General features: G+C 47.6%; 1 protein-coding gene across 1 annotated transcript; it reads right to left on the bottom strand.

Annotated features, from left to right (window-relative positions):
* Positions 1 to 942: 942 nt before the first annotated feature.
* On the bottom strand, positions 943 to 25,180 carry gas2l1 (growth arrest-specific 2 like 1). The gene is made up of 6 exons (XM_030417549.1): positions 24,679 to 25,180; positions 23,827 to 24,606; positions 14,348 to 14,455; positions 9,869 to 9,965; positions 7,397 to 7,718; positions 943 to 5,943 (listed from the first exon to the last, which is right to left on the bottom strand). Exons 2-6 carry the CDS (start codon positions 24,535 to 24,537, stop codon positions 3,852 to 3,854), a joined length of 3,330 nt encoding a protein of 1,109 aa, XP_030273409.1. The 5' UTR covers positions 24,538 to 24,606; positions 24,679 to 25,180; the 3' UTR covers positions 943 to 3,851.
* Positions 25,181 to 26,921: the final 1,741 nt, after the last annotated feature.

A 26,921-nucleotide genomic window follows, 5' to 3' on the forward strand; every position in this document is an offset into this window, starting at 1 on the left:
AGAGGAGTCAGGAGTCCACACATCCTCTCCTCAGGTAGAAGTTCAGATACTTCAGAAACAGACTCTGGTAAAAGTAAAAGTACTGATTCAACTTCTTTACTCCAGTAAAAGTAATAGAGTACAGGCTCTGAAATGTATCAGAGTAAAAAAAAAGTCACCCTCTGAACGTCATATTAATATAATTCAAAGACAATTAAAGTTAAAGGTAGAATCAGTAGGATTTTCTCCCGGCTGTTCCTGAACGCACCACAAAGATGGTTGATTTGACCTAATGTCAACACAGCTGCTTCTTCACTCTGTTGATGGTGTTAGTTTAATTTCTACAAGCTGTAATTTACAAAATATTATAATACACTTACTCACACAAACGTTCCTCAGTATACCAATTAATTTAAGTATCATGAGAAGTGATTCTGATGCCTTTTTTTATATCAATTCACCTCCAAAATGACCATAAAGTTAATTTAACACTTCCCTAAACTGTCTAAACAACAAATAATAACCACGACTTTCATAAAGGAAGGATTTTGAAGGACTATATTAGTTTTAGCTTGGTTTATTCTACCAAAGACACTGTGTAAATGTCACTACATCCACTTGAACGTACGCAAAGACATGGCGAGTTTATATGCCGCTCAGTTTTTGAGCATTTATGAAAGTTAGTTTGCAAAATCTGCAAGAGATCATCAGATATAAGTTAACAGGGAAATGGGAGGATTTCACACAGTGTCGTACATTTAATGCAACAAAGAAATTTTGTACAAAGAAAAACAAAACGTTAGTAAATCAGAAAAGAATATTATTTTCATCGTCTACGTTCACATTTTGTTTTTCAGGCGCTGCAGAAGTTCCCCTCAAATCCAAACCCAGTCTGCTTTGCAACACGCAGCCCATAAAACCAAAAGCCTCCGCATGAAAAATTCATAATTACGAGATAATTCATGAGCTTCAGAGGAAAAAATATTTATTACAAGAAACAACCTGACAGCATTTTCAACTTCAAAAAACAGTGAAATGTTGCAGTATTGCTATTTCATACATACAAATTCCACGATGTCGAGCAAATCTGTACATTTGTTTTTAATATTTACTGGTGGTTTTTTTTTTAAAGTGAAAACAACATTAGCAAACAAGAAATTGTCTCATCATGAACATTCAGATTTCGCCGATTAGGGACAGAAAAGAAGAAGGAGAAGAAGAAGAAGAAGAAGGAGGAGAAGAAGAAGAAGAAGAAGAAGAGAGTTTCATGACGTTTTTGAAGTTGTGCAGGATAAAAGAGCAGATTATGTTTTGTTGTGATTGATTGAATGAAGTCACAGTTCACGTCACTGGTGGATTTTTAAAAACACCAGTTGATCAAAAATGCAAATCAGCCAAAATAAATCCGAATGTAAAACAATTAGAATACATGTAAAATAAATCAGTTCACAGAGGTGAAACTGATCACCGGCTACATGTCGGATCAATGCAGCGCTGACAATACTGATACATGATACATTATTTCAGTATGAAATCAAATGACTGAATCTCTGAAAATTGCAAACAGCCCACATGTGCTTCATTTTGTCCGTCAGATCAGATGAGATCTTGTATTCTTTTTTAAAGTGGACACATTTCAAACTCGTCATTTTGTCTCCGGACAGTAATAATATTTAGAAAACACGTGATTTTACGCGTCGGGCTCCGACTCATTTGGATTTTTTCCCCCCCTAAACGCTTCCAGCTCAGCTAACAGGACGCAGATGTCACTTGAGCCCCGTCAGGCTTCACTTCATAAATAAATAAATTAGACCCACATCACTCGTCCCTCTTCACTCCACCTCTGTACATATTCTCAAACAGTATGTACACACACATATGCACACTCCTTTTTCTTTTTCAGAGCCTCTTCACCGCGTCAGTGCCCTGCAGAAACACCTCAACCATGATTCTTCTTTACTGAAATTGTCCACACAGTCTCAGTATCAACATATCTTTTAGGTTTATGAGTTGTCTGCAGGGCACCGACACTACAATTCCCATGTTTCCACTTCCGAATATATTTTACACACTTGTTAAATACCACAAACAGTAGCTGGAGTCTGGCCTTTTTCAAGCTCTCGAACAACTGTGAAGGAGCCTCACATGAGATCATATCCAGTTGCTTCATCTATTATTCATGCACTGCTGCTCACACTCCGATGATCTTTTGGGGGACTCGAGCGTCTCCGTTGATCATCCGTCAAACTTCACCTTATAAAAAACATTTTTATCGGTTGTCATCAGCGCCAGAACAGCTCAATCAAAACGTAGGGAGAAAAAAAAGGGGGGTTCTGTGTCAGGAAAGCATCTCTTTCTGTTTTTTGTTGTTCTGTGAGTGAAACACGTCTCTGTTTTAGCCACTAGGTGTCGCCACAGATCGTGTCATGTCTCCTGAAAGAAATCCATCTGCTGCTAAACTAGGTTATCTGGATCTCTAACAGGATTCAGAGGCAATAAATTAGAGCTATATAATCTTTATCATGTGCACCTACATCAAGTATAATTTATGATTCAAATTGGCAACGTTCCTCATTTCCTCTTCCCACATTCACGCTCCAAAAAAACACCCCCACCCAAGATTTCTATAGTGATAAACCGTTAACGATGGCAATGTAGTGTTTTACCGAACAGATCTTAGTGAGCGAAAAAACATTCAAAAAAACTAACCTGCTAATAAACCTTAAGGCAAAAGGGAATCGTCAAGGCCATTTCCAACACCGATATTGCATAGCTAAGGCAGCACAGAACTCATTACAGTGAATATGTACATCAAACTGTATATTCAATGCCTTTTTTTCCCTATATATATATACAAAACACTCGCCTCTACCAGGGAGCACATCGACATGGGTATTTACACATTCATTCACCGAAAGCAACTGACTGTGTTCCAGCGTACAGGTTGGACCGAGGACGAGCTCTCAGCGTGTTTCTGCTTCAGTGACGACGACAACCTTCACCGCTCCTCTTATTTCGAACGCGTAAAAGTTAGACAAAAAAAGTTAACATTTCTCGACTGCGTCGAACGTAAAGTTGAAAACGCGTTACACACCAAGCATTTTGAAAACAAACATCATCTACTTCGACCACATCGACTGTCGTGAGAAGGTGACACCGGACGTTAATAACGGCGGACGACGACTGTACAGAGAGCGGTAGTTGCGTGTGAACGTTCGGAAAAGTCAGAGTAAAGACGAAGGGGGAACCTTTCGTCTGTGTGTCCTATTAGTATATTGTAAATGTGAGTATGATGAGTCCTACGTGAGAGGGCGACGATATCACAGTCAGACCAGTATTTTGACTAATCAAGGCAAGCAGAGACGCTGAGGCGAACCACAAGAGGGAGCTAAATCCGTGAGACTAAAAGGTTTAGTGTTTACACTGTTTACGGAAAGATGCAGCTTTAAATCTCCGGCACTGCACCATCACCCCTCCACGGGGGCACATGGCAGCACATATGCTCTCTCTCTCTTCCTCTCTCTCTCTCTGTCTTTCTGTATCGACCGGTGGGGAAAAATAAGAAGAAGAAGAAGAAACACCTTATGATTGGCAGAAGCATCCCCCATGCACACGTTAAAATCACAATAAAAGTAAATATTAAAAGACCATTCCTTTGGTAATAAATAATTTGGCTTGAGTGCAAAATAAAAGCAACGTGAAGCCCCTCCCCCCCGTGCAGCGGCTCAGGGGGGAGAAACTAAGTGAAAAAGAAGGAGTGTTAGACATGCAATGAAAACAGTCTATAGCCCAGTCTTATGAAGTCTTTTTTTTTTTACACAGTAGTCAGAGTTCATGACAACATCATCCCCCCCTCCCTCGTGTCACTTGTGCTACATCCACGCTTCAGTGTCCAGGCTCCCTGACTGTCCGGGGTACGAGCAGTCTTTGTTGCCCATGGCCGGGGAACGTGGCTGAGGATGGATCATGTCTGCGAAGGCCTGGTGAAGGCTTTTACACGTGGCTGGACGACCGGTGGAGTGCGAGCTCTGCGGGGACAGCGGCGGCGGCGTGTGGCACGGGGAGAGCGTGTCGTGGGCCTGCAGATCTCTGTAGCTGACCGGGGTCGGGATGCGCGACGGGCTGTTCTCTGGCCTGTTGTCGATGCGAGGCCTCATCCTGCTTCTCAGTTTGTGCTTCGAGATGGGGCCGACCCCGTCCCCCTTCTTTTGCCCTTTCTTAGACTGCTCCCCGTCGGTGTCTCCGTTGGCCATGGTTGAAGATGGCGGGGGGGAGTCAGAGCGGGATTCGCTCAGGCTGAAGCACATGGAAGAGGTTTCGCTAGAGGAATCCTGGAAGGAGCAGTCCTCGGAGGGGGGGAGGGCCACAGGTGACGGACAAGCCTCAGGAGGCGGGAGGTCATCACTGCCGTCACCATTTTCTAGGTCATACGGTAAGTTTGGCCGGTGATTCTCCAGAGGAACGTCTCCTTCAGGCCCCGTGCCCCAGCCGAGCTGACCCTGCTGACCTGTCAGCCCGCCTGTGGGGGAAAAACCTCCGTGGTCTCCGTTCATATTCCTGCAGTGGAACGCAGGTTGTGAGGGGACCTGATTCATCAAGCTGTCTGACTCTGTCTCTCTAAGACCAGGCAGTGAAGATGGAAGCTCCCTCTCCTCCATGGAGCTGGAGATGGCTGGGAGCTTCTTGAGACCTCCTCCACGCTCCCCCCAGTGCTCCGGCTCTCCGTCACCAAAGCTGTGCGGTCCCCCAAAATTGTGTCCATAAAGTAAATTCAAGGGGTCGTCCATCGAGAAGGGACGGGCGTTAGTTCTCTTGGATTCCCTGAGGTCAGGCAGAGTTCCTATCTTTGCGCCCACGTTCAGGGAGGAGGACGAGGAGTTAGAGGAAGAATAAGCAGAGTCAGTGACGTTAGCGTCAGTGGGCGCCGGCAGTGAATGTGTCCCAGCTCCCTGCAGGGTCGCCGCTCCAGGGGCTCTGCAGGACACGACTCTAACCTGCTGCGTATTGGCCAGAAACTCAGCCTCGAAGCTGCGATACAGGTCCTGCTCCTTCTGGGGGTCTAGCGTTGGCAGCATCTGGAAGCCGAGGCCTCCCTCCTCCTCTTCTGGCTCCTGGCGCTCCAGGCCGGTCCAGTTCCTATGGTGGCCCCGCCCAGCGGAACGCGCGCCCTGCAATGTCCGAGAGGAGCGTGCAGCGTGATGATGCGAGTTGCGGGGCGAGGAGTGCGGTGAACGTCGACCTCCGGTGACTGGTGGGAGTAGTCTAGATTTCCCTATGGAGGGTGAGCGAGGGGCAGGAGGTCTGGGAGTAGTGATGGTCTTCTTGCTGGGGCTGCTGTTGTTGTTGTTGTTCTGGAGCCCTTTAACTGGCGAGTTGGAGCACGAGGACGACTGCCTCTTGCTGAACCCACCACCTAATCTGGGAGAGGACGGGGGCATCTGTTTGGCCCGAAGGTCCTCCCGTCTGTCCGAGGGCGGGGGTTGAGGCTCTCTGAAGCCGGATGCAGGTCCCGGGCTGGCGTCACTTGACCGCGTGCGGCTCGATAACTTACTCTGGCTGTGGGAACGTGGAGCGTGGAGCCTCCTCGGGCCCTCGTTTCCAATGGAGCGGCCCCTCTCTGTGCGGGATGTCCGCGACCCATCAGAAGATCCCTGCGGCGGGTTGGGTTTGAGTATCGGAGCGAGCACACCCGGACGTTCCCGAGACTGGCTGCGCGCACGGGGCAGCGAGGGCCGCAGGGAAGGTGTCTGATTTCCACCACCGGGCCTCTCGATCATGTGCCTCCCCTCCTTTCGGTTAACCATCAGGACGACCTCCTCACCAGAGCGGCGTGAGGCGCCACCAAGAGAGTACCGCCCTCCTCCTCCTCCTCCTCCTCCTCCTCCTCCTCCCTTCGAGGAGGCTGTAGAGGAGTCGCTGTCTCCAGACAGACGTCTCGTCAGCGGTAACTTCGTCTCCTTATTCCTAGAACACATGAAGGAGAAAAAAGGTCATTTATTTTTATAATTCAACCACACACTTGCCGTTATAGATTTTCTAGCCCGACACACATCACAGCAGGAGCATCAGGTTTATAATAATCATCTCCCGGACTTCACTTCCAGTAAAGAACAGAAACCAAGACAGATGTTGCCGAGCGCAGATCAATATGAGTGTGTGTTTGTAAATTGGATATTTGAAGACCCAGTGGACCCAGATAAGAAAATAGCATTCGGTAACCCTAACCCTGTTCATCAGCTCATCGTGACAGAGCACACGGGAATGTTTTACAACTATTCCTGTCTGACTTAAACTTCATAAGCATCGGGAGAGAGTGAATGTTTTGTCGAGAATCCGCGAATCAACAGCATGCTGCAGTCTCGTGTTTTGCATTTCGGTCGCGAGGATACAGTCTTTGTTTTCATGTAGATCACAGGTTCTGGCTTTAATTACAGTTTAATTACCCCGGACGTCTAAAGTCATCCTCAGAAATGAGTCTGCTCTATGTATCCAGGCATGATAATTTGCCCACCTGTTGACCTACTTCCCTAGTTAGCCGTGAGCAGTTGTCGAGGGATAGTTGTCAGATTAGTCTTTATCTGGTCTGGGGCACTTGAAAGGGGATGACCCACCCACACAGGGTTAATTCGCATGAGCTGATGCCTTGACGTCTGGTCTGGGCCACCGCTCGGCAGAGAGATGATACATTCGCTGGATAGAAGCCAAAGTAAACCACCACTCACTCAGCTCGGATCGTGTCAAACAATGGCGCCTTCACACTCTCGCATATAGAGAGCGTATGTGACCAGTTTAACCTTTAACAGCTTCGGGAAAAAGCGGCATATCTTCCGCGTTATGTCCCGTAGGAGGAGCCGCGTGTCACGGGCCTTAACGTGCCGATGCTGTGATGTCAGCAGCCACTTCTCCATCACCGATACGTCGCTTCATCAAACTGCGGCGGGGTTTCATTTATCACACACTTAACTCGGACCATCTGTTGTTGCACTGGCAGGAGAAGAAAGGCTTAAGCAACAGCTCGCAACTGCACCACAGCCATCTTTAGACAGTCGATGGATTAAGTGAATGAAGGTAGAAGAGAGACGAGTGAGGAGAAAGGAGAGCAATCGTGTTCGGTGTTTACCTTCCAGCCACTAGGATGTGCTGCAGGGCGGGCGCTGTGTGATGGATTTGTCTGGGCAATGTCACCTGAGATTAGATAAATCTGCTCTGGTCTAATCTGTGGCTTCCTGGCATGTGTATTTGTGTGTATTCCCAGTTGTGTGTGTTTGTGCCCTTTATCGCCTGTGGGGCGCAACAGAGCAAAAGGCAGAACTGGATCGCGCCCCTGCCAGGCTACTTGACAGAGATTAATTTCTTATCGCGGCAACATACTTAATCCGAACACTTATCCGTGGACATGCGTGGACAACAAACTCACCTGAGAGGATTAAAGTGGCGGGGTTCTGAGCGGTCTCGCGGCGGCCGCGGGAGCAGAGTACGCGCCGCGCCGCAGTCGGGCTCGGTGGAACCAGAGGGGTTCCGAGAGCGTCCGGGCCGCGTGGAGGAGCAGGAGGAGGAGGAGGAGGCACACGGAGCAGAGGGGGCATCCATGGAGCGCCTGTCAGGAGGTTTGTACGGTGCGATGCCATCATTTCGCCAGTGTGGACCCGGGCTGGTGGAGCGGGAGGAGTGGGCGCTGGAGGACTTGCTCTGGCCTCCCTGACCTTGGCCGCTGGCTTTAGCCTGGTGGTACCGGTGGGCTGGAGAGACGGATCGATAACAAGTGTTTAAAACAAGCTTGTGACCAACATTGCCAGACAGCTTGTACAATAAACAAGGATGAAAGTCATTCAGAGGTCCAGACATACATCATCGTTGACCACATCAGCACCATCAAGCTCGCAGATAGATAACACACTGAATTCTTCCCTTAGATGGACCCTACCAAAGAAATGCCAACGATCCCACCATTTAGGAAGAACATTTATAGAACGTAGAACTTCTGTAACCACTTAAAGGGATATTCCGGTGTAAATTTAATCCATGGTCTAAATCACCGTGAAACTGTGTTAGACTCCCTCTCGAGAGATCAAGTTAGCAGACCGCTAATTTACAGAGTTTTATCATCCTCAGAAACGACTGCACGACAACAATACACTGCAGTAAATGGATCCAAATATAAACCGCCACCAAAAAGCCACAAATAATGCTCAGAACAGCACCAAACTTCAGCAACAGTACAAATAGGGTCTCAGCACATAGTCCAGGGCATCTAACCTCCGCTAGCTTAGCTAGGGAAGCTATTGGGAAGCTAAAAACATAGTTCAACTCTCTCTATAAACTGGCAGGTAAGACACATATGAACTTTGATTGCTTTTCCATGGAGTCATAATCATACATTTTCATCCATGAGCCGCGGAACTCTACTGCACTCGGTAATCGACTCGTCGGGACTTCCCGTCAACAGGAAGCTGCTGCAGATGAGTGGTAAATTTAGTCAGCTTTTCAGTAGAAATCCAGCTAAGCTAGCGGAGGTTAGATGCCCCGGACTATGTGCTGAGACCCTATTTGTACTGTTGCTGAAGTTTGGTGCTGTTCTGAGCATTATTTGTGGCTTTTTGGTGGCAGTTTATATTTGGATCCATTTACTGCAGTGTATTGTTGTCATGCGGTCGTTTCTGAGGTTGATAAAACTCCGTAAATTAGCGGTCTGCTAACTTGATCTCTCGAGAGGAAGTCTAACACAGTTTCACGGTGATTTAGACCATGGATTAAATTTACACCAGAATATCCCTTTAATACTCTACGGTCTTCAACACGGTTCCTCATTTGGTTAGAAATGTAACACCGATCCTGGTTTCAGCTGGTGTCAGCTGTCCGGGCCAAGCGCTCGGCCCCTGACATCACCGCTCCAGAGGCAGTTCTGACCCGTGGGTGCGGAGGGTCGGTCCCACCCAGCATAGTTATGAACATGTATCAGTGTTCTCTGAACGATCCGGACACTTTATGAGCAAATTAGATCTTCGCGTTGTGAGAACAGATAGCGGTTAGAATTACAGAGCAGGGACGTGCAGCACCAGATAAGACCAGCTGGGTTCGTATTAAAGGATAAGTTCACCCCAAAAATGAAAATTCAGCAATTATCTAATCACTCCTGTGCTGATTGGAGCTTCACAGCAAAACAACAGATGTAGATGGAGTCTTTAACTTTAAAACCCAAGTTTCCTGAAGCCCTGAGATCCCAAATTTGTGTTATTGTTATTATTATTTACACCCCCATTGAAGCGCACCTCGTCTGAAGTGGTAGAATGAGTTTGATTGCGCGTCAAGGCTGCAAATAACATCCTCTCAAATCAATTTGGGATCTTGTGGATCCTTGAGACTCCTGACTACACTGGACAAGCTTCAAGGAGCCATTTCGTGTATTTTTTTTTCAGTTGTTTTGGAGAACGCAGGACAGTTGTTTTGCTGTGAAGCTTCCAGAAATGTTTTGCCAATCACGAAACTTCAACTTCGATTTTGCCTGCTTATTGTGTAGTCATGTTTCAGACTAGTCCGCTGACTAAGTTTAGACTTCCTTTGAAACATCAGGGAAATTCGTCATGAGTAATGGTCCTATTATTGACTCAGAGTGACTGCACATTTTCAAATACAAACTTGCGTCATGCTGCCCACCTACATTTCCTGGCTGGATGTAATTCTGAGCTGGTTTCAGTTTCAAACAAAGGACACAAAACTCAGAAAATGTCAAATAACAGAAGTCAGATTTACATGAATATCAGTTAGATGTTTAGACTGGACATCAGCTGTGATTGTTTCTCAATGCGTCACGAGTGCTGCCAGTACCAAGACACAACAATCAAGTTGTTTTTTCTGAAAGGGGCTGACGAGGAATAGGAAGTGACCTCACCGAAAGCGGCGCAGCGACACGGGTCGTGCTTGTCCAAATAGTGCTCTAATGTGTCCCAGCCTCCTCCGACACGCACCATCACATGAGTACGAAGGACCTGAGGGAGGAAGAAGAAAACAAGGTCTCAATAGACATACGGGAGGAGTAACATACACACTCGCGCACAAATAAAACCTTCTGGTAAACAGCTCCGCCACACACGCCGCACAAGTCAATAGATATGCTAATTCCACAAGTGGGGGCCTTCAGTGTTACGTAACATCTAGATGCCCCCCTGCCTCTCCCTCCCCCATCACCCCCAGCTGCTGCCATTATGAGGGCTGTTCATTGCCATGCCAACTCACAATTAAAAACAGAGTATGGCAGCATAATAAAGAGCCAAAGTGCTGTGAGAGACGCTCTTTTCTTATCTCTCTCTCTCATGCCTCTCAGCTGGCTTCCCCCAGTTTTCAGAGGGCAGCGAGGGGTGAGTTAGCATGGTCACGACTCACCCCTCCGCCATCCTCTCCGCTCCTCTCCTCCTTAACTGGGATCTCAGCTGAGGAGGAGAGGCCGTAACAGAGGGGGGTTTGTGGATATGTCACTTCCCACTCTCCTCTCTTCTTTGAGGCGCACACATCCGCAAGATCGGACCAAAGAGCCACGCTCCCTCCAGGCAGAAGCTGCCTCCGCTGAAGCAACACAATCTGACTGATGTGACAGCCCCGTGGATGCATCCCCCCCCCCCCCCATCCCCGCCTTGGGTTGTGTAACAGGGGCTGTCAGCCACATGTTTTAAAGGTTGTGCCCGTGTCTCGGAGGGCAGGCGAGGCAAAGCAATAACGGTGCATCTGTGCGGGCTGGCACGGAGTTTGTTTCCACCGAAATCACCAACACGTGGCACGGCGTCTCATCTCCGGGTCCCTGACCGCGGATCACAGACGGGGCATGTGCACCAAAGTCTGACCCCACCTTCCCTTCCAACACAATCTCTGCCAATCCACTACAAGTCCTTTCATCGGCCTCCCTCCCCGACGACATCAAATCCGTCAAAACAGCTGATCTGCTTATCTCTATCAGACCTGAGCGTATAAACTGCTTACTCTCCTCCGCTCTGGCCGTATGTCAGTGACAGGTTTACGTTGGTTCTGTGTGACGCTGCGTGACCATCGTGTGCCAGCAGGGCAGATGCGAGGCCGTGAAGACTTACACATCGTGTTTTGATCGCCGCTGATAGAAATAAAAACATTACAGAGGTATAAAGCTGCGGCAAGAACAGGAGGAGACAGCAGACGTGCTTCAGCTTTGTCTGCGCCGTTTACAAAATACATCTGCGATCACTTCCAACTCTCTGTGATCGCTTGTAGTCTTTGTACAGTGTGTACAGTAAACTATGATAGAGGTTGTGATGTGGCGTAAATCTTTCTAGAATTCATTTGTTGTTGTTTTTCCGACTGTGGAGGTGGAGAAGCTGTCTTGTTGGTGACCGCTACCGGGAATCCATGTAAAATTGTTGTGTTATTGTGTAACTGGAGTGAGATAATTGCACGACTATAAAAAGAATTATCAGGGGATCTTTAAATGCTAACTGTGCAGCCGCATATTTCCAGACTGTCAGCTCATCCGCTCTCTTTATAGACATCTCAGGACAGAGCGCAATCACGGAAGGAAAATAAGAATATAACGTTGTTGACAAAAAGACAGGAACGGACGACATTACGCAGCGATTGGCAGCAAACTCAGCAACTGAATCATCTGAATCACTCTCCAAATGCTTGTGTGATTACGTTTTTGTTTCCCTGCCCTCTGTATCACTTGTTTCCGTATCCAGCAACCTGATTATGCATTTCATGTTTTATACATGATGCTGCAGAGTGCGTTCAGGCTAAAGAAAACGTTGAGGGACCATGTTCCCTCTTTTGATGTGTGGCTTAGCCGCCTAATTTCCCAAACACTAAAAGGGAGTATCGCAGTCTTTACCGGCGTGGAGAGACCACAGATCCCTGTTTCTATGGCAACAGCGAACAGAGAGACTTCTACGTGTCATCATTGCGGGGGCGTGCTGAACCAATTTCTTCTTAAATCTTGCTGGCGAGTTCAAAAATTAAGCCCGTGGATCGTTTTTCTAGTTGTCGTGTCCCTCGACTGAAGGCATCTCCTCCCTCTGCGAGCGAGCGACCTCCCCCGGGACAAAGGAGGCCTTATTAACTCCCCCCTCTGTTCATGTGGCCCCCGATCGCCCATTTCCCTCTCTCCACTTCATCCCCTTGTTCCGCCCGAGATCATTGTCACAGCTTTTGGCAGCTGAATGGGGGTTTGTTGGCATTCAAAGCGGCTGCCCGCGTCCCCTCCCCTCAGAAGAATAAGGGAAGTGTGTTGGCCGCACTTGTTAGCTGCTGGGGCCGTACGCGTAATCGCTGTCATCCCCAGTGAGGAGGCGGGAGAGGGCGGAGGCAGCGTGAAGAGGGCTAATCTGACGAGTCAAAGGCTCGCACGGTCACACACACACAGTGCAAACATGCATGTTTGAATACGTCTGGTGCGTTAAAATCCCAAACGTGAGCCTCCATAGCTTAGAATGATGAGGAGGGAGGAGAGGTGAGAAGAGCTGGAGGGTTACGTGTCTTTATTTATTTATCTATTGAGGTCTCCCATTGCAAATTCATACTTTGATCCTCCCCCCCTGCAGGATTGATTAAAAAGAGCAGCTAATGATAGCTTTAGTGTTCATAAATGAGTGTTTATGACGCACATGGAAGATGCAGAGAACAATCCCGCCTCTGTGTCACGTTATCATCACAGCCAGACACTTTATTCTGCATCATACCGGAGAGTAAAATCCCATAATTGTGTTTTGTAAAGTTGTTCGACAATATAGTTTCTGCCTGGCCGTTCTTACAGTTAATCCTGCTTAATTCAGTAATCACGACACCTCTGACGACTGTCTTGATTAAATGTAAAGCAAATTGTACAGGCAGAAAAGGCTTTGTGTTGCCTGGACTGGGCGGTGCCGCTAAAAGTGAAGAAATATTGACTGCCAGACAGACGGGTGGCTAATGTAAATGCAGACGACTCGGGATGCCATCCGGAGAGAGTCCATTAATCCGGCTGGGGATACATTTTAGGGTAAGTGAGACCAAAATCGATCCAGGAAGCCTTCCTGTCCGGTCCTGCGAGGCCTCGTGTGGGCACCGTGGCAGCTCTCAAACCGAAACTGAGACAAACAGCCGAGCAGAAACAGGCTACGGCCCAGATAAGGACCAACTCAGGAAATGACCTAAAGCTCTAATTGTGTCTCGGTGGGAAAAAGAGTACAGTCCTGGGAGTGGGCCAGGCCGACGCCGCCGCTCGTAAACACACGCGAGAGAGAGAGAACTCACAATACTGCTACACGTACTGAACAGTTCACCGGAGCCACGATGCGGCCAGGAGAGGGTTTATCTGTTGCTACATAATCCTTGAAACAACATATGATGCCATATGCCAACACCGTATGGTTCCATGCAATTACTGCAGGCCTCGCTGTCTTCTGCCCCGTGAGCCAAAGTAGCTTGTATATAGAAAATCCTCTAAATATAGCAGCGAACACGGACTTCTAGGAAAAAGGTTTATCACATATGTAGGTCTAGAATCTTGGGATGTGTGAGGCAACGAAAGACAGTAGCGGTGCATCCTCCAAAAACAGGGAAAAGATGGAGTATCTGGAGGAGCCTTCGCGCGGCATTGTGACGTAATTAGCCTTTAAATGCTCCTCGAAAGGATGCAGACCCTGAATTGAGACACAGCATATGTGTGTGCGCAATACAAAAGGTCAAAGTTGAACCAGGCGATCATCAGGAGGCACGTGGTGGGTAACAATAACCTGCAGGAGACCTGTGTGTCGGCACATTGACATCTCCTTCACACTTATTTTAATCTACGTTTCTAACGCAGATCGTCTTCCTGACGTGTCCCAGTAGAATAAAAGAACATTATGGCGGCAACAAGACGGTTGTGTGTGGGTGTTTTCTCTGCAAAGTTAAACCAGGAAGCTGATCTGTGAGCTGTTGATGGATGTGCACCGTCAACAATCCCATAATTCTTGTTTTTGCAACAATAGTTGTCGTTCTTTCTCCGTCTGACTTCTCTGTTGTGCTGTTGCTTTGTTCCTCAGCATTTAACACAGCTTCGAGGATAATATTATAATTACTGAGAAAAAAAAAACGGGAGCATTTATCTAGTGTGTGGACTCGTTTTTGGTATCTGTGAAGTAGTGTGGGATCATGGGAGTTTTTTGCCTTCACTGTGACGTTACTCAGGCGGGAATGTTCATGGACAAGATGACGTGTCAACGTGTTTTTCATGTCACGTTTAGTCACGTACGCCGACTTCCACCCTCCCTCTGACGTGTCATCTGATTTTTATGACAACATGTACACAACTCAACAATATATATAACAAAGATCTTGCAGAAATGTATCTTAATCTGTTAACATAAAACACGGAAACTGAAATACTTACCCTGATGAAGATCAACGCGCTGGAGTCTCCCACTTTGTACTTCCCCTCCGACACCTTGATCATGGGAAACTGAGCTGGACAGGAACAGCGGCCCAGAATCTCGCGCACCTGAGGAGAACGGATCAGATCAGATTATCATCCTCAGCACACACACACACACGACACACACACACACACATCTGAGAGGAACCTGACAGAAACCCCTTCCTGTTCTCCAGGTCACGGTCCACATATGAGATCATGTTTAGTCACGTTAACTGTAACCGCGGACAAAACCCCCGCTGGTCCTCGGTGCTGCGTGTCAACAACACAATGAGTCTGTTTTATGGTGTGAGGAATGAGCAATCGTGGCTGCCTGATCATGAGGGTGTTCGGGGCGTGTGCGTCACCTTCCTGCCAACTTTTCCCTCCGAGCACCTCCCGAGCGACGGAGGGGCCCCGCCCGGCTCCCTCGCCACATTAAAAGCCCCGTTTCATCTCTTCCCCACAGAACGTTTTGGTTGCTTAGTTCACCGCAAAGTGTCACAAAAGCACAAAAATACATATGCGGACATGTTAATGAATGCTCTCGCAGCGTCCCTTCTTCGGGCTGTCGCACAGCAATGTTTCTGCTTCTGACATCACAAACTGAGGAGAGAAAAGAGCTGAGAAACCAGACCGGTGATGATGTCAGCAGGCCTGCGCTGCCAGCTGGGTTTTGAATCGAGGGAGTCAGAGCCGGTGCCCTTGCTGTGGTTGGGGGTGCTTATTAGGCAACTGGAGTCAGACACAACTGCAGGGTGGAGCGAGCTCCGCCTGTGTTGCACAGGCCTGCGCTCTGGCAGCGTCGGCGGTGTTTTTCTTGGCGTCTCTCTCAGACAAAAGGCGTATGCGCACTTGTCGGCCACGAGGGAGAGAAAGTGAAGTGGCAGAGCGGGAGGAGGAGCGCAGGAAGAGAAGGAGAATACCTGCTCCACAAACGTGCCTGCAGGGGCGGCCATTATTATTTGAGGGGTGGTGGTGGTGGAGGAAAATTTGATGTTGTGAGCTCCCCACCCTCCGAGTGTTTACAGCTCCTCTCCTGCTGTATACAGTGACCCGTGTGTGTGTGTGTGTGTGTGTGTGTGTAACACCTACATTACAGTGTGTTGAGATGATTATGGAGGCACCGTGTTATTTTCTTGAAACAGCACCCTTCTTCCCTCTCCCATGCTAATTAAAGAAGGGTGGGATCAGCCGAGCCTCTGCATCTCACCTGCCTCCACGCTGCCTTCCTCCTGTCTGTTGTGTTTTTCAAGCCTTTATTTTTAGCCTGTGCGCTAGCCGACCGGACCTATATTTGTCTTCAGCTTTCTTTGTTTTGCTTACATTTCTACATCTGCTCCCTCCCCCCCTCCTCCCCTCTTTCTGTCTCTCCGCTCCGTCACTCCGTCTTTCATTCTGTCAGTAGGTGGACGAGCCCTGTTTGGAAAAACCCCAGCTGGTGAGTTCATGGAAAGATCGCTATGGCTACAGACACACACACACACATAGCCTTACCCTTCCCCTTTTAACTGTACAGTTTTGCCTTCTTTTCCTTTTTTTTTGTTTTCGGCCCTGCTACACTGCAGCCTTTCTCTCGCCTCAGCTGAGGTCATACGTTTTTTTCCCTCCACAGAGAGACGGTGAAGGACTCTCATATGAAACGCTGAGCTACCACAGCGTGTTAGATAATGACCCTAATCAACAGCAGGCCTGACATCTGAAATATTTGCTCAGTGGAAGCTTCGGTATGAGTGTGTGCACTTCCCATGTCTTCGCCGTGTCAACAACGGGGCACAATGGATCCAGAGCACACTCGCTTTCACACACCACAGTGAGTTAAAGGGGAGGAGAGGGGGGAGAGAGAGGGAGACAGAGAGAGAGAGAGAGAGCGACAAGGTCACGCAGGAAACATGCGGAAGTGGAGCTGGAACACTGCGAGAAACTGACGGATGAATTATGGATGGGCGCGGGTCAAACGAGAGAGACGCTTTCAGCAAGAAGCTGCAGATGTTTTGAGGAAGCAGGGAGAGAAAAAAGCGAGCAGGAGACAGAACAGTCCGCCGCTCGCGCCCCTATACTGACAATCTGCCGCGGCTATCTTAAGATAGGAATGCAGAGATTTGTTTTTTTGCTCGAGCGGAGAAAGAAACGCTTTTGTTCTTGCAATGAGAACGCTGCGACATCTCCCACGAATCGAGCAGCCATGTTTGCCCCCCCCCCCCAAAAAAAAGAAGGCCTAAGTACGTATTGCTTTAATGATCCCGCTGCTCGGATCACGTCATATCTGCTCAGTGTGAGTCAACAACCTCCTCGCTTTGCCTTTCCTTTCCTTCCTGACCTGCAAACATCTGAAGGACCATTCACGGACGAGATGGGCTGAGACGGAGGGCCGAGCAAACCCTGGGGATGAGGAGAGGAAATGGGAGGGGAGAGATAAAGATGTGATTCCCCCTGTTTCCCTCGCTGATATGAAATCCGGACCAACATCCGAAAACAAAGGAACACACAAGGAGGCCGTTTTGTCTCTCGTACGTTTGAAAGCACGCGAAATGCACTCGCAGTTCGCTGGTTCGCGTCGTCAGACTGAGATCCAGCTCTCGTAAACGTCCTCAACAACGCCACACATCCGTTAGAATATCTGCCAGGCTCTCCTCATGAGACAACAATGTGGCGACCGCACAGTTTGCTCCGGCGCAGTCATCAAACAGAGGTGTGCTGGCCTGCTGGAACCGGCTGCTTTTCATGATTTGCTTTTTTGCGGCAGGATAATTACCTCCAAACTCTGACAATTAAAAACTGAACGATACAACAAGTCGCTCCGCAGGAATTCACGCGAGGGTGTTTTCCGGGAGTCGACTTACGGCGGAAGACGTTCGAAAAAAAAGGCAGAGAAAATTGCGAGGATTAAAAGATTATTATGGGGTACACACGCAGAGCACTTATGATGAGGAAAAATTGAGAGCAACTCTCCTCTCTTAGTTTATCGTCTCGCCCCGAGGATCTCCTGCCTGGACTGGAAACTTGCACAGATTAAACAACCTCATCATCAGATAACGCGGAGACGAGAAGACGAGGCCACTGGGGGCACCCGCTTGGCAGGAGGGAGATTTTTTTGGAACGTGAGCGGTTATTGCTCCACCACCCACAGCAAGCATTCCTAAAGCCTGTGAACGCACGCTCGAAACAGCCACATATCAAGAGCCTATCCTCTATTAAACCACTGCTCTGACAGCCTGTGTAAACGACTCCTCTGTGGACGACCGTGCAACATCTCATAAACATCGAACGGCCTCCTTTTGCACACAGTATCTCTTTAATCAAGCGGGGGGGGGACTTCAGGGCGGCAACAACTCACCGAGTGACCGGCGATGATGTTGAAGCCGCAGCCTGAGGGCGACAAAACTGGAGACATCACGGGAATTTGCGTGTTTAAAAGAATGTTTGCATGCTGGTCCAACAGAGCAGACCAGCAGAAGCGAGACGGAAAAAAACAAGAGCTGGATGATGGCCGCAGGGCGAGGTGTGTCAGTGACCTTCCACCGGGACACAACACACAGAACCAAACCCTGAGATATGTCTCTGCAAACAGAGAATGCATTAAAGCGGTAGTTAAACACTAAAGGCAGAAAAAAAAAGCCTTGCTCACCACGAAACCACGAAACCAGCAAATTAACCGCTCACCTAATAGCAGCTTAACCTGAGAGATAATGTGTTAATTAGCGAGTCTTAAAGGTGCCGGTGGGTGGATTTTGTTTTCCTTTGGACGGAGCCAGGCTGGAAGTTTTCAGGTCTTGATTGCTAAGCTACGCACGGCTGCTGGCTATAGCTTCATATCTACCATGCAGACGTGATGTTTGTGTCCACTGACAGTATAAAAACAAGGACGCGAGCTTCTGGGTTTGAGAATTTAAGGCCAAGTATGAAAGCTTATGAGAAAATGACCCTACTTCTCATTTTATGCATTACAAGTGAACAGTTTCCTGATGAGTTTATGGTCTGTATCGCTGGTTTCAAGTCTTCTGCAACACAGCATGATGTTCATTTAGGAAGTCATGGTCACATCTAGAGTAAAAAAGACGATACGGCAGAGTATGGATCGGTGCATCAGTTGTTACCGAGGCAACCGTCGATAGGATAGAGACATAGGAAGTGTACTTGAGCATAAGTAAAGTTATTGTGCTAAAATACTGTTATTTATACATATATGACCATATAATCTAGAGGTTGAGGGATTATTGAATCCAATACTCAGCATTTTTACAATTATTACAAATAGTATTCTTTTTTATCCAACTGCTAATAAACTGAATAATTTCAATGAATAGAAAAATAAAGTAAATTCTGCTTCTTCGGCTCTGACGCAGCGAGTTCAGCACTTGAGTCACTGCAGTTAGTTACGTCGGTCACTTCTGGCTCCGGCGGGTGACGTCACACTTGGTCTGAGCCTCGGCGCCATCAAGCTTCTCATCTAACTTCCCAAAAAGACGGAAGTACAAAATGTAAAAACCTACGTAACAACATGCAACAAGCCTTTACGTGTAATCTATGACCGGCGTTTTGATCAGAGTGAAGTGTGTGACTGCATCTGCTCCGGGGCGGGCCTCGTCCACCGCTTCAAGGAGAGCGTCTCCTCAAAAAGAAATCGATGCTCTACCTTCTGGCCACATGACAAACAACCCGCCGGAGGCTGAGAGGATACATGAATCTAATGGGCGAGGTGAATATATCTCCATTATTCATCTGCCTCGATCCAACAGCGGTGTAATCACCCTGTGCAGGAAGTTAAACATCAAACCGCTGTCTGAGCCTCTTCGCCGGTTTTGTTTTGATGAGGCGACTGAAGCCAGCGGAGAAAGACGAGGACGGGCAGGTGCAGAGGACGACCAGGCTGCTCACACACACACACACACACACACACACACACTGAAGCCTATTCAAATAAACACCCAATTAAATGATAATCATGCAAAACGATGGGGCTGATGGCATCAAACGCTGCGTTAAAGACATAAGCGGGGCAATGTGCAAAGTGCACAGTCAGCTGGTTCCACTTGTACCCTGCTGCATGGAAAACAGGGAGGAGGAGGAGGAGGAGGAGAAAAGGGAGGAGGGAGAGCTGCTCTGTGCTGCTGCTGTGCTACGTCTAGCACAAAAATACCAATAATAACATTAAAATATCAAACCCGTAAAAGCGGGAGTGCATGTGACACAGGAGGGGAGACACGCTGAAGGATGCGGCGCTCTCTCGGCCGCGCGTACGAGTGTGACCCAACGCAAAAAGCATGATGACCTACTTTTTCTCTTTCACTCTCGCTCGCTCGCTCTCTACTGTAGCTCTGCCTCCCAGAGCAACATCCACTCCGGTCAGGTTTAACAGAGTGTACAGTAAAGTCTCTCTAGGCACACTATCTGTTGTCTACTCCCCCCCCATTTTTTCTTTTATTTATTTATTTTTTTGCTTCCCTGAATGCACAAATTGGAACCACAAGGTTAATGAAGCAGACGGTCCAAACAGGCGTGATATCTGCATTTTGTCCCCTCTGCTTCCCCTGCCCTCTGCTCTGCTGGTGTCTTCGATTGAGATGTCAGCCTGTGATTACCTCCCTGTCAGCAGTCTATTCACGTCGTCCTCCTCGACGCCACCGACAAGACATACTGTCGGGGTCTTTATCACGTCTGGGGTGGGGGGGATGGGAAGCGGTTTTTCTCGTACATGTATGACTGAATGTTGAAGCCTCGGGCGAGAGGGGAGACATGAACCAGTTTGTGTGACTGAGCAGGAAGAAGGAAAGATGCGGATGGAGGAAAGGCGACAAAGGCCGCGCCGCAGAGGTACCTAAGGCATGCATTGAACACGCGAACAACGCCGTGTGCATTAGGGGGTCAGGAGGTGTCGTCCAAATGATTACATGTGTGTCAGTTTGTACAGATGTGCATGTGTTTTTATCAATCTAGCCTTGGGGGGCTGATTGCAAGACCCAGAAAACACACAAAAAGGTCATTTTCGTCTGGAGACGGCCGCGTTTCTTTACCTCAGGCTGCCTGCAGCGTATAGAGACGTCCATTCAGTCAGATAATCCCTACACCATAATGGGTGATATGATGGAAAATCCCCTAATGCACAGGGATAAACTATATGAAGGCATATACAGTAATGTCAACCAGCTGCTGTCTGCATCTCTTCTGCAAAAGTCTCCCCGAGTGGGGAAAAAAGGAACATTCATTGACTCAAAGTGTGACGAAGGAACCGAGACGCCGGTCACTTCCTCAACTCGGTGGAAAGCCGTCCCGCGGTCGGGGATGAGTAACGACGTACGTAGCGGCAGACACGGGGACGGTGAGTGTTTACGAGGCGGCCCGGTCGTAAAGCAGGGGAGGAAACCGGATCGACTACACCTTCCTGAAGATTAAACATCTATTGTGTTGCTCATGTGACACGCCAACTGTTTGCATTAAGAGTCAGGAGTTTGCTGAGTCACTCTGCTTTTACACACGAGCCGCGTGTAGGAAGAGAAATCGTATCTGACAATATTTGGAGCTCTGTTTGTTCTTTTAACGTGACCGATTACAAGAACGGCCAGATGTCCTTAAAAGGGACGCGAGCCTCTCAATGATCCTGCTGTTTTGGATTCACTCATTAGAAGAATGACCTGTAATCCTATTATCACCACACTTGCATTGTCTTGCTGGACTCGACGAGAAGATTAGTTTTGATCATCCGACTACTACACAGCATACAAGAAGGATAAACAGCTGCCACGTGTACAAAATCTCCCCGAGAGGGACAAGAAACAAAAGCCGAAATAACAGCACAACAGAATTTAACGTTGGTCTTGAGATGTGATTATTAATGTCTAATAAAAGGATAATAAATAAATATAATCTTGGATACTATATCCGCGATCAATCGTAAAAAATCGCCTGCAGATTCATCGATACTGAAAATAACGCAGCTGGTGCAGCCGACTCACATTTTGACGAACCTCATATTCGAACATCCGTTGACTCACACGAAGGTTTTTTGTAAAGAGATTTCAGCATCTGAGGCCGTTTGAGCAGATCTCAGCGGGAGTTAATGCCTTGGTAATTAATTGGCGACACTTGATCAATACTCTTATTGATTATGAGCAGAGATGCAGCTCGCGGACAGGTTGATAAATTATGTATTGTTTGAAAAAGGAGCCTCAAAGGTAAGTTATCGTGAATACTGAGCAGAGCCCGGCCGATACGATCAGCTGATATTGATCGTCGCCTATCAAAGATACGGTGTGACGTATCGGCATATTATTGTTTGACATGCAGCAAGGAAAACTTATTATTTTTACAGATTATGGAGCAGAAAAAAGGACGCTTGGGGTGATTTATAATGATTACATTCAGAGTGAAACTGACTGTTTCAGCGCTCTCATGTCACTTTAGACGGTACACTTCATTTTTAGCGGTTCAATCGCTCCCAAATCGACACTTTGGGCCGGCCAAAGCATCAGGATTACGTATAATTGCTTGTCACACATGTTGGATCGCTGCATTTGAGGGCTCACTGCAAAAAAACATCAGCTTATATATTGATTCTGGTATTTTTACTGGTAGGTTTATCAGTTCAGCTGTAATACCGATCAGTAAATACTGACGTCATTAATAAAAACCTCCTGTGAAATACAATCCACGTCAGGCGGTGCAGGAAAGTCGCCCTTGCCGCGGGGAGCAGGTACACCGTCTGCTGTCACAGCTGTGGACCAATGAGACTAAGCCCTTTAACTTTCCTGCTCTCCCTCCCTGTCACACACTCAAGCAATGAGTTTCCAGTAAGAGCTGGACGCTAATCTCCTGTGAGGCGACTACAAGAGACGGAAATGCTCAGAAAAGTGCAGACCGGCGCTCTGCGGGATAAACTTGTGACCGGTGTTGTGGAGGTTCTGAGCAGCCTGAGGCCTCGCAGTCTGAGGACTGATCGAGCGGATATCGATCAAGGAAATAAAAATGTGGCTTTAATCTTGATTGTAGCCTGTTAAGCACCCTGTAGGTCATTCAGTGGAGAGCGTGGACCTCAAAATGAGAAGCTGACCACGAGCAGCTGAAGCCATTAGACGAGATGTGTGAGCAGAACCACTGTAGAGCACCTCGGCGATGCTGTTTTAATATCGCGGCCTCTCGTCTCTGCACCACAGCGGTTCCTGGTCTGAAGAGCCTCGTGTTGCTGTGTGGGCTGTTCTGTGCAGCTTACATGCACGGCAGTTTTCTAAGGTTGAACCTGGACTGGGGAGGTGGAGGAGGGAGGACAGACAAATGTTTTCTGTCGGTCACGAACGAGGGAAAAAGGACAGACATGCGCCGTGTCGCTCTCCTGTCCTCTTTTTTGTCCCAAAATGTGCTCTGCTTGTTTAATCCTCAACACTCAGACAGTCTGGATGTGAACAGCGCACATCCTCCTCCACACGCGCTCCTATTTCTGTCCGTGGAGGTCACACCAGAACCGCTCTGCTCTGCTGCCTGAGCGGCACGAGGGTGACTGTCCACTGCCTCCCCTCCTCCTCCTCCTCCCTCCTCCTCCTCCCTCCCTCCTTGCCTTCACGTCTTTTGGTGCCAAAGACGGACATTGTTCCTCTCATCAACATGAAAACACTGACTGCTGTGCTCCCCCGCTCACCAGTCTAAGCACATGTTGAGCTGCTCATTAGCTTTGCCCTGACAAGATCTCTGGCTCTCTCTCTCTCTGTCTCTTTCTCGTGAGCTCATGTGCAGCAGGCGGAGGGAGGCCAAAGGTCAGCCAGTCCAATTCCACAGGACAGGAAATATATCAGAGCCAAGCCGCCGAAAAGGGGGACGTTTTTTAGTAGCGTTGCTGCAGAAAAATGGCACGCGATTAATGATCTCTCTCGCCTGCAAGGTTGCAATAAAGCTAGATGTGGGAGGCTGAAGGTGACAGGCACAAACAGTTCAATCTGTGGGCTCTCTCGCTGTCGCAGAGGGCCGAGCTGACATGTCTACAGGAATGCAGGAGAAGGGGGACGTCACGGGACAAGAATCTGGGTGTCAAACACACACTGACCCCTCCGCAGGTGAGCAGGAATTTACCAGCACAGACCTGCGTGGATGCAAAGCGAGTCATGGGCGCCTTCCTCCTTCGTAGCACCGGCGTGACGTTTTCAGAGAGGATGCTTCACTTCTGACACACTTGTGTGTGTTTTTTTTTCTATCAGCTGCTTTAGCACCAGACATAAACACACTGATTAATACTCACCTCGAGGCCGGGCCGGGGGGGCCTGTGGGAAACTGTATTTCACACTTGTGTCATGAGTAGTGGTGACGAAACTGAGCTGTTAAGATTATTACACTCATATATTAAGACCTGCATGAGTCATAGTGCAGTTATGACACAATTTGGGTTTCCGAGGAAGAAGCCAGGGTGATTGGGGGGGTAGTTGCACCAGGATATTAACAGACAGTGGTTTGTGTTTTTAATCTGTTCAACTCACCAACTCGTCCAGATTTCGCATGTCGCATAAAACTCTCTTCTGGGGCCAGATGAAGGGCTCCGGATCCGGTTCGTCCACCTCCTGATCCTCCACACTCTTACTGCTGCTCTCTTTCCGGCTGAAGCACCTGCTGGGTGGGCTCTGCTCAGCCGGCTCCCCGTCATCGATCCGCAGGCTCTCCTGGTCCCGGATCTCCTCCTCGATCTCCTCCTCCAGCTGGATCAACATGGGGGCCAACATGCCAAACTTGGAGCCGCGCCGCGCCACCTCGAGGAGGCACAGCACGAAATTCTTCTCGTTGCATCTCTCCACCAGGTCGTTGGTCTCGAACATGAGCACGTCCTTGATCCACAGCTCCTGCCTGCACCAGCTGATGAAATTGGACACGTTATCCCGCGCCAGGAACGAGCCCGGGATCACGTTGCGCGACTGGAAGACCACATCTTTGGACGGCACCTTCATGGACTGTGCAGCCTCCGGGTGCTCCAGCTGGAAGTCCTGCGCGGCGCGGTTCACGTTGTTGGCGTGCCGACACAGGGCACAGCCCGACCCCAGCCCGTCCATAAAGGTGTCCGCAGTGAGATCTAGGTCGTAGAGGGTGTTCAGCCATTCCGCCAGATCCTCCTTCATGGCGTACAGGTACTCTTCGCTGGATTTAAAAGGCCGGATACTCTTGGAGGCGGAGGATTGGATGTTGCTCTGATCAGCCATATTGTCGGATTCCGTATCAATAAAGTCTACTTGATGATTCCCGATTGTCTCATTGCACAACTGCGCTCCGAAGCCTCATCCGCGTAATAAAGCCAAATAACCGCGTTGACGCACCCATGCCGGTTTCTCATCGGAGGCTCCCTGAAACCAGGCTTTGTGTTGTCAGAGGCATATCGGGATGCGGAGGGTCCGTGGCGCATGGATGCGTTTTCCCGGATGTCTCTGCGAAACCCGTTTCCTTTAAAGAGCGCATCGCCGGGTCCCGGACCGACCGGGGAATCCGGGGCAGAGCAGTCCGGGACGTCGATACACACCCATGCGACGCGCGCGTTTTTAATCCACCCGGTGGCCGGTGTGTCCTCTCACCCGCGAAAATCCACGTGTCACCATGTCTGTGTGTCAGCTCGACTCCGCACCGATGGAAATCACGACCACTGAGCAGCGCTGAGCCCGCAGCTCCTCGGCCCCGCACATAGGCCCGCCTCTCCCGCTGAATATGTTGACCTGCTGTGGCGGAGACCAGCAGAGCGACTCGGTGGCACATCCCATTATGAAGGATCAACGCCCGGCAGAGGAGGAAAACTTAACCCCATGTTCACCAGCTCAGGATGCACAAGTTACTACAGCGACGGAGCCACTTGATAAACACTTATACTGTGTTATCTACAACAATGCATCTTATATTGTATGAAATATATGAATCTGCAAGTGAAAAATATGTTTCCTTGAGTATAAATACCTCAAAGTTATGTGTACTATGCAGTGTGTATTGTACAGTATGCAAGTTACATCACCACACGATATTTATCGATTCTTTTGACAACGATACATATTATATAGATTCTTTGGACAACGATGCGATATTGTATCGATTCTTTGGACAATGATACAATATTATATAAATTCTTTGGACAACGATACAATATTATATCAATTCTTTGGACAATGATACAATATTATATAAATTCTTTGGACAACGATACAATATTATATTGATTCTTTGGACAACGATGCGATATTATATCGATTCTATGGACAACGATACAATATTATATCAATTCTTCGGACAACGATACAATATTATATTGATTCTTTGGACAACGATGCGATATTATATTGATTCTTTGGACAACGATACATATTATATAGATTCTTTGGACAACGATGCGATATTGTATCGATTCTTTAGACAACGATACATATTATATAGATTCTTTGGACAACGATGCGATATTGTATCGATTCTTTGGACAACGATACATATTATATAGATTCTTTGGACAACGATGCGATATTGTATCGATTCTTTGGACAACGATGCGATATTATATCGATTCTTTGAACAACGATACAATATTATATCAATTCTTTGGACAACGATACAATATTATATCAATTCTTTGGACAACGATACATATTATATAGATTCTTTGGACAACGATGCGATATTGTATCGATTCTTTGGACAACGATACAATATTATATCAATCCTTCGGACAACGATACAATATTATATCGATTCTTTGGACAAAGATACGATATTATATTGATTCTTTGGACAACCATATGATATTATATAGATTCTTAAGACAAGGATTCATATTATAGCAACTCTTAGACAACGATAAGATATGATATCAAATCTTTGGACAGCGATATGATATTTACCGATATCACGATATGATTTCGTTTCGATACAGTGACATTTATATCAATTCACAAAAGCAACTAAAACATGATTTGACAGTTTTATTACTTAACTTTTCAGTGGAAATATAATAATATCAGTGGTTCAAGACATTTGAATGGAAAACAATCTGTTGTTTTTAATAAAAAACAAAACACTGCTTAGAATGTTGACATGAAGTGCCATTGGAATTTCAAAATAAAGGTGCATCTTAACACTGTATCGTTACACCCCTATGAGTCAGATGACCGTTTAGGTTATTTTGTTCAGGATTATTGATCCAACTTTATGATGTTCTTTCCTGAGGCTGTTTTGTTCACTATGTAGGAAAATGAGACATACATATTTTTTCATTTATCATTTGGAGTTGCACATAAGCAGGATTCATATCCTCGGAATAATGAAGCCTTTGTGTGTGTGGTCTCTTTACAAAATAGCCTCGAGTGATAAAGGCCAATAAAGCTTGCATCTCAGCATCATGAGACATCGACTCCGCTCAGCGCAAGAAATTCCCCTCCGACTGTATAATCGTATTAATGATTAAAGGATGTGGTGAAGACGCAACTCTGCTGTGTTGGTTAACAGTCGTGTCAGAACCTCGTATATACGTTTTGCAATCAGTGTGTGATGATTAATGCTCTGTGGGAGGCACGGCCAAGAAATCAAAGAAGTCGCACCTCAGAGGACAGAAAACAGG

This window comes from Sparus aurata, chromosome 5, assembly GCF_900880675.1.
Source record: "Sparus aurata chromosome 5, fSpaAur1.1, whole genome shotgun sequence".
In the NCBI taxonomy this organism is placed as follows: Eukaryota; Metazoa; Chordata; class Actinopteri; order Spariformes; family Sparidae; genus Sparus; species Sparus aurata.

Excerpts from the sequence above, each read along its gene's own strand:
- gas2l1 (XM_030417549.1), bottom strand. The coding sequence starts at position 24,537 with ATGGCTGATCAGAGCAACATCCAATCCTCCGCCTCCAAGAGTATCCGG. Across the intron at positions 9,966-14,347 it reads GCGCGTTGATCTTCATCAGG|GTCCTTCGTACTCATGTGAT; the intron begins GTAAGTATTTCA and ends TTCCTCCCTCAG. Across the intron at positions 7,719-9,868 it reads GTGTCGCTGCGCCGCTTTCG|CCCACCGGTACCACCAGGCT; the intron begins GTGAGGTCACTT and ends CCGTCTCTCCAG.